The following is an 8,052-nucleotide window of genomic DNA, read 5'->3' as shown; positions in this document are numbered from 1 at the left end:
AAAAGACCACTGTTTGGTTGTTTACGTTCGCATTTCTTTGACTATATGAGTGAAGTTGAGCGTTTTCCAATTTGTAGGAGGTACTTTTACTTCTTCTGTGAATGATCGGCTTCGACACTTATTTCTGTTGATTTGTGGGAGTCCTTTTTATATTAAGCCTCGGCTGTTGTATCCCACAGGATGAATACAAGACTTGGCACTTAACAAATGCTCACTAACCATTTGTCAAATAACTTAATTTGTGATTTAATCTGATTTCCCTAAAGCAATTTCAACCCACCCTTTCTCCAGGTCACGTGAAACTCGGAGGAAACTCTCAACAGGATCGTCATATGACATACACCGCAGCCCCATCCTGAGCCCAGAGCTGTCAGACATGACAGGTGAGAGCCCCACCCCATGCCTCCTTTGACTTGGAACATTTAGGAGGGAGCCCGTGAAAATCTTTCTACCAATGTAGTTTGTCTCATAACAGGGAAAATTACTTCAAAAATTAGCATGCAAAAGTAGACTTCTCGAGGGACTTTCCTGGTGGCGCAGTGGCTAAGACTCCGTGCTCCCAATGCAGGGGACCTGGGTTCGATCCCTAGTCAGGGAGCTAGATCCCACATGCTACAACTAAGAGTTCGCATGCCACAACTAAAAGGATCCCGCATGCCGCACCTAAGACCTGACGCAGCCAAATAAATTTTTTAAAAATGTAGACTTCTTGAAATAAAAACTAACTCAGAAACAATAAAGCTGGAGGCTTTCCATCAGGACATCAGGAAGCCCCCACTTCTTAATTCTCTTGAAGTGCTAGAAAAGAACCAAGAACAGGACTGAAGGAGACGTGGAGGCTCTGGGGTCCACCTGGGCCTCGTATCCTGCCCAATTCTTGCGAGAGACCCCGTGCCGAGCCACAGATGCCCCACAGAGCCTCCTTCCCCTCCCGGGGGCTCGTGTGCCCCCAGCCCGGGAGACTCCTTTCCCAAGCAGTCAGAGTCCTCTGAGTGCCCCGCGGTGGGAGGGGCAGGCTCTCACCTGTGTGCTCAGTGCTGGTCACCGGACGGCTTGGGGGAGGGGACTGGGTGTGGGCAGGTGAAGACGGGAGGCCACGGGCCAGCCCTGTGGCCCCAGCAGGTGGCATGTGGCTGCACTAGCTACACTGAGTCCAGTCTGCACCCTGGGGGGTCGGCAGTGTTGTAGGGGTGGCTGGGAGCAGCGAGGGGCCTGCAGGCCTCACCTGGGCCTCCACTTGGGTTTTGGGTTCCCTCACACTCTGCCCCCCAGAGTGTGGCAAGACAGGGTCGGTGCTGGGATGGAGCCAGGGCAGTGCTGGGGTCCAGGGGGTTGGGCTGGCGCCTCGGAGGACTCGCATGGCTGGGAGGGACGAGCCGTCCAAGCAGGGCCAGCCTGTGCAGACAGGTGTCACCTTTCTCCCACCTGAGAACCGCCCCCCGCAGCCCAGTGCTCCCCTACGCACCGTCGGCCCCTCCGCTTGGTGCAGCCCGACTCTTGTGTGGAGAACTGACAGCCGGGTCTGATGACTCCCCGACACCCTTCCGTCTGCACGTGGAATGAAGCCCACGTCCCGGAGGTTAGGGCCTTGAGTGGGGGCCCAGAAAAGGCACCGCCTTGCTCCTATCGGGACAGCCACTGTCAAAACCAAAATACCAGGCTTCCCTGGTGGCGCAGTGGTTGAGAGTCCGCCTGCCGATGCAGGGGACACGGGTTCGTGCCCCGGTCCGGGAAGATCCCACGTGCCGCGGAGCGGCTGGGCCCGTGAGCCATGGCTGCTGAGCCTGTGCGTCCGGAGCCTGTGCTCCGCAACGGGAGAGGCCACAACACTGAGAGGCCCGCGTACCGCAAAAAAAACAAAACAAAACAAAACAAAACAAACCCCCCCCCCAAAATACCAAGTGCTAGTGAGGATGTGGAGAAATGGGAACCCCCGTGTGCTGTCGGTGGGAATGGAAAATGGAGCAGCTGCTGGGGAAAACAGTATGGAGATTCCTCAAAAAGCTAAAATAGAGAATCACCATATGCTCCAGCAATCCACAAAAAAGAAGTGAACTTGGGACTTCCCTGGCAGTCCAGTGGTTAAGAATCTGCCTTCCAATGCAGGCGACTCGGGTTCGATCCCTAGTCAGGGAACTAAGATCCCACATGCCGCAGGGCAACTAATCCCACGCGCCACAACAAAGAGACTGCGTGTGGCAGCTAAGACCCAATGCAGCCAAAAATAAATAAGAAGTGAACACAGGTGTGGAAGAGGTATTTGCACACCCACATTCATGGCAGCACTACTCACAACAGCCAAGACGTGGAAGTAGCCCAAGTGTCCATAGACAGATGAGTGGGAGACCCTAATGTGCTCCATCCACACAGTGGGCTATTACCCTGTCCTAAAAAGGAAGGATGTTCTGACACATGGACCCTGAGAATATGATGCAAAGCGAAAGAGGCCAGTCACAGGAGGACACATTCTTTAGGCTCCACTCACAGGAAGGGCTGGGGGAGGAGTGGGCAGTGGGTGTTTAATGGGGACAGAGTTTCAGTTTTGCAAGATGAAAACTTCTGGAAATGGATATGGTGACGGTTGTACAACAACGTGAATGTACTTAGTGCCACAGAAGTGGACACTTAAAATGGTTAAGATGGTCACTTTTATCTTACGTATATTTTACCAGAATTTTTAAAATTGGGAAAAACAAGTTAGTGGCACAGAAGGGTGTCGGGAGCGCACTGGGGGGCCGACGGCTCCATCACCCTGGGGACCTTCACAGTGAGCCTTCAGCTGAAGAACAAGCACTGCTCTCTGCCCGCCTTCACTGTCCTGCCGCTAATTTCTGCATCAGGTCACCCTGTGGGGGGCGGGGGGTGCTGAAAACCATGCATGGGCACTGGGGCTGAGTCCCTCGGAAGGGCCCTCGAAGCCCGAGGGATCCCAGACGGCTGCCCGCGACCCCACGGCCATGTCAGCATTGGGATGCACCAAGGTTTCCTTGGCTGTTGGAAGGGGTCTTCCAACAGGGGTCTGCAACCTAAGCAGCTAAAGAGCTTCCAGGCCTCAGGGGTCACTGGGCTGCGGAAGCAAGGGCCACGTTCTCTGCTGTCACTGAGGCCACCCCAGGCCTGTCCAGCCTGCTGTCCACTCCCCTGGCCGGATCACAGGGCCATCACCGCCAGAGGCTGCTGCAGCAGAGCGGCAGCGTGAAGCCCCACCTGCGTCCGGGCACTGCCTGCGGCTCCCGCTGACCTCAAGGGGCTGCTCCGTCCACAGTCTGCTGTCGGAGATGCACAGGGCCTAAACGGGACAGCATCTCCCGAGGCCAGGGCACAGGCTCTGGGAGGTGCGCGTCCCCCCATGGCCACCCAGATGTTCCTGTCGCATGGCAGGTCCCAGGGGCGGGTCAGGAGGGAGAGGGTCCAGGGAAGCTCTGGGCACAGGTCAGGCAGTGGGTTCTGGGGTCACCGCCACGAGAGGGACCCAGGAGAGGCAGGCTGGGCGGGAGAGGGCGGGCGCCTGGGACACGCTGGCTTCCTTCCCCACGTCGTGTGGGGTCCCTCAGCCCGGGGAGCCCCCAGTGTGAGTCACCGCAGTGTCCATGGATCCTTAGACGGGGGCAGGGGGCTCACCCCTATAGCAGGGCGACTCATGCCTTGTCCCCTCGGAAACACCTGGTGGGGAGGCAGGTGAGGGCGCCACCTCGCGGGTGCCTGGGGCCTGGAGCACCCCTCCTCACTGGCTTCTTTCCCCCTGTTGAGACGGGTGGTAACTGGTGTCCCAGGCGGGGCTTAAGGGGAGGGCAGGTGGGCATCCAGGTCCCACCATCCTCCTGGGTCCTCCATGACAAGCAGGCGCTGGAGCTTGGAGGAGCCCCCAGGGCCAGTCTGTGGTTCTTCCCAGCCCCCCATCCCAGCAGGGACCGCAAAGCCCTGGTGAGCTTCCACTTCCCATGCTGTGGCCCACCAGCCCGGCTCTGCACGGTCCCAGTGCGAACCCTGCAAAGCCCAGGTGACACATCTGAAGAGCGTCGTGAAAGCTTGGCTGAGCTCACGGGGGTGGAGGAAAGTCGGGAGCGGGCAGCGGACCGTGGGCTGTGGGGAGCCCTGGGCTGTGTGATACCGAGGTTGCTCTGAGCTGGGCTTCATATGATGGGTGACGGTGGCGACTGTCCAGTGTAACTGACGCTTAGAATCAACAGAGGGACGCTGACAGGCCTAAGGTTTCAGGGCTCGTCTCATATTTATGGACTGATTCCTCATCGTTTGTTTCTTGAGGGGACAGCGGGTGAGCCCTGGCTCCCACGTGGGGAGGGCGTGGTCTCAGAATTGGGACACCTGCATAGGGACCCCAAAGTTCAGCCCCGCTATGAGGCCTGGATGGAAACCAGCCCTGGAGTAAATCCAAGGACTCCTGCCCTCTGGCCACCTGAGCCCACAAGCCCTCGGGAGACAGCCCCTCCCACTCAGGAAACGCCCACGGATAACGCCCCATAAGGCATGAGCTCACAACCGCCACAAGACATGCGAGGGAGCCGGCCTGTGGGAGGGTGTGCAGGCACTGTGCCAGGGCGGGGGTCCGGCCTCCAAGACTGCAGGTGCTGGGAGGGTCACGCACAGTGACATCAGTACGTTGAGTGAATGTAAGGAGATCAGAGACGGAAGGAAAAACATGAGCAGAGAACAAGAGACTCGAAAGGGAGCCAGATGGAGTGTCTAGAAATGAAAGACATGATCCCTGAATTTTAACGCAGTGGATGAGTTTTTTAAAAACCCCACCGATTAGACACAGATATAAAGAGCTCACAAACTCAAGTTCAATGTCAGTAGGTTGCCTGGACAGACGGACGGTCCTGCAGGATGGGGGAGGGTGGAGGGTGCAGGGCGAGGTGAGGGTGGGGCGAGAGGTCCAGCACGTGCCTGACCAGAGCCCCAGCAGGCAAACAGAGGGGCACCCAGAGCACTGGGGTGTACAGAGTCTCAGAGTCAGGGGTCCGAGGGCACAGCAACTAGACAGCAGGCGGCCGCCGTCGCAGCTTCAGAAGCCAGAAGATGGGCTGCAGCGGGGCCGGAGCTAAATCAGACCCCTGGGGGAACCGTCCTCCAGAAGTGGGGTGAAAGTGCATTTCAGATGAACCAAAGCTGGGGCAAGCTCTCGTCCCCAGGGCTTGTGAGGCTGTCTTCAGGGAAAGGAGGGAATGACCTCGGAAATGCAGCAGATGAAGGAAAGGGAGCGGGCAGGAGCCTGGCCGACATGTGGGCCCATGTGAACAGGGATGGACAGTGTGAAGTCACAACAACAACCACGGCAGGAATGGTAATAATAATAACATCTGACCTATGGGGTTAAACAGGCAAAGAACCCACACGACTAACATAACTGGGACCAGAATTGCACATCAGCCAAACGTGGGGCCATTAGAGCAACAGCGTCCCAGGGTTTGTGCCCACGCAGGAGGTGAAGGTTTTGACTAACTTTAGACACTACTAAATATGCACATTAAAACATCCAGGGTACTCTCGAAAAGATTAAAAATGGCTTAATAATATCCAAACCAATAAAGGGGGAAATAGACTAAAAACTAAACTCAATAAATCCAAAAGGTGTATTGTTTGCTAGGGCTGCTGTAACAAAGGACCGAAGACCAGGTGATTTATTTTTTTACTTTATTTTTTGGCTGTATTGGGTCTTTGTTACTGCACGTGGGCTTTCTCTAGTTGTGGTGAGCTGAGCGGGGGCTACTCTTTGTTGCGGTGCGCAGGCTTCTCATTGGGGTGGCTTCTCTTGTTGCGGAGCACGGGCTCTAGGCGCACGGGCTTCAGTAGTTGTGGCACGTGGGACTTGTAGCTGTGGTTCGCGGGCCCTAGAGCGCAAACTCAGTAGTTGTGGCGCACGGGCTTAGTTGCTCCGTGGCACGTGGGATCTTCCCGGACCAGGGCTCGAACCCGTGTCCCCTGCATTGGCAGGCGGATTCTGAACCACTGTGCCACCAGGGAAGCCCAGACCAGATGATTTAAATCACAGACATTTCTTCTGTTGTAGCCCTGGAGGCTGGAAGTCCGAGATGGAGGTGTGGGCGGGCTGCATTCTTCCGGGGCCTCTCTCCTCGGCTTGGGATCTCCGTCTTGTCCCCGTCCTCACGTCGGCTTTCGTTCACGCGTGTCCCTGGGTTTAAATGTCCCCTTTTTATAAGAACACAGTCATACTGGATTAGGACCCACCCTAAAGACCTCATTTTGACTTGATCACCTCTGTAAAGACCCCATCTCCAAATCCAACCACGTTTTGAGGTCCTGGGGGTTGGGACTCCACATATCTTTTTTTGGGTGTGGGGGGGACACAATTCAACTCATAACAGAAGGCGAATAGAGAAATAAACTCACTTCAAGCCCACAAACAACACTTTGGAAAATGACTCGGTTAGTGACAAGGACGCGGTATTGCCGCCCTTGTATCCTCGAGGCCATCGGCTGGGGGATGGGTGATTTAGGATCACTTTAGGGAACCATCTGGAAAACTTTAACCCTGGCGCGTCCAGTCCGCAGCTGACAAGAGCCTTCTTGCCCCTTCTTGCGCTATCACATCTGATTCAGGTGGTTCCCAGCGACACCCACCCTCACGCTGTCTCTGCCCCACAGGAAACGCCACGCCGGTGGCCAGCCCTCTGCCAGGGGCCCTGTCAACTGGCGTATCTCCCCAGAACTGCACGGTGCCCTTCAACGACAGCAGGGTGTTCCTGGTGACCGTGTACAGCACCGTGTGCGTGCTGGGCCTGCCAGCCAACTGCCTGACGGCCTGGCTGACGCTGCTGCAGGCGCGCCAGGGCCACGTGCTGGCCGTCTACCTCTTCTGCCTGGCACTGTGCGAGCTGCTCTACATCGGCACCCTGCCGCTCTGGGTCGTCTACATCCAGAACGGGCACCGCTGGCCCCTGGGCCTGCGGGCCTGCAAGGTGACCGCCTACGTCTTTTTCTGCAACCTCTACGTCAGCATCCTCTTCCTGTGCTGCATCTCCTGCGACCGCTTCCTGGCAGTGGTGTACGCGCTGGAGACGCGAGGCCGCCGCCACCAGAAGACCGCCATCCTCGTCTCCGTGTCTGTCTTCGTTCTCGTGGGGCTCGTCCACTACCCGGTGTTTCAGATGAAGGAGGAGGAAACCTGCTTTGAGAAGCTGCCGATGGACCGCGAGATCGCCGGGTACTACTACACGCGCTTCGCCGTGGGCTTCGCTGTCCCTCTGTCCGTCATCGCCTTCACCAACGAGCGCATCTTCAGGAGCATCAAGCTGAGCGCCGGCCTGAGCGCCACCCAGAAGGCCAAGGTGAAGCGCCTGGCCATCGCGGTCGTGGCCATCTTCCTGTTCTGCTTTGCTCCCTACCACCTGGTGCTCCTGGTCAAAGCCATAGCCTTTTCCTACTACAAAGGAGACATAGGCCCTGTGTGCGCCTTTGAAATCAACCTGTACACGGTCTCCGTGGTGTTCCTGAGCCTGGCCACGGTGAACAGCGTGGCCGACCCCATCATATATGTGCTGGCCACAGAAGTTTCACGCCAAGAAGTGTCCAGAATCCACAAGGGGTGGAAAAAGTGGTCCACGAAGGCAGACGTCGCCAAGCTCACATATTCGAAGGACTCACAGGAGGCACAGTCGCCCACATAGCTCACAGACAGCCACGCCTTCCCCAAGCCTGTCCGCCCACCGGGGCCACCGCCGGGCACGCGGCCTCGCCACGCACCCTGGAGGGCCTGACTGAGGGGCCCGCTGAACCCAGCATGGGAGTCCAGGGCCAACCGCTCGGCTTCCCACGGAGCCCGCCCGCCGGTGTCCATAGCACTGGCTGTGGAGCCCCCTCTGGATGACACGCCACAGATTTCTTGTTCCTGGAGCTTCTGCGCCTTGGGGGTCCCAGCCCCCCAGGCTTTTCCACTGGGAGCAGAAGCCCCACAAGGGAGGTGGCAGCACCCCGAGGGTGAGGGCGAGTCTGCCAGCTGCAGGGAGAGCCCGTGGCAGGCAGGAGGGCTTGTTCTGGCTGGCGCTCTCGGCTATTAGCGCACCGCAGGGT

General features: G+C 57.5%; 1 protein-coding gene across 1 annotated transcript; it reads left to right on the top strand.

Moving 5' to 3' along the window:
• Positions 1-376: 376 nt before the first annotated feature.
• Positions 377-7,649, top strand: GPR132 (G protein-coupled receptor 132; the record flags this gene model as incomplete). Its single annotated transcript, XM_079699222.1, has 4 exons — positions 377-383; positions 1,273-1,483; positions 3,909-4,078; positions 6,628-7,649. 4 exons carry the CDS (start codon positions 377-379, stop codon positions 7,647-7,649), a joined length of 1,410 nt encoding a protein of 469 aa, XP_079555348.1.
• Positions 7,650-8,052: the final 403 nt, after the last annotated feature.

This window comes from Hyperoodon ampullatus, assembly GCF_949752795.1.
Source record: "Hyperoodon ampullatus genome assembly, chromosome: 3".
In the NCBI taxonomy this organism is placed as follows: Eukaryota; Metazoa; Chordata; class Mammalia; order Artiodactyla; family Ziphiidae; genus Hyperoodon; species Hyperoodon ampullatus.
The sequence above is the reverse complement of the archived record's forward strand: the minus strand, read 5'-3'. Positions and strand labels throughout refer to the sequence as shown.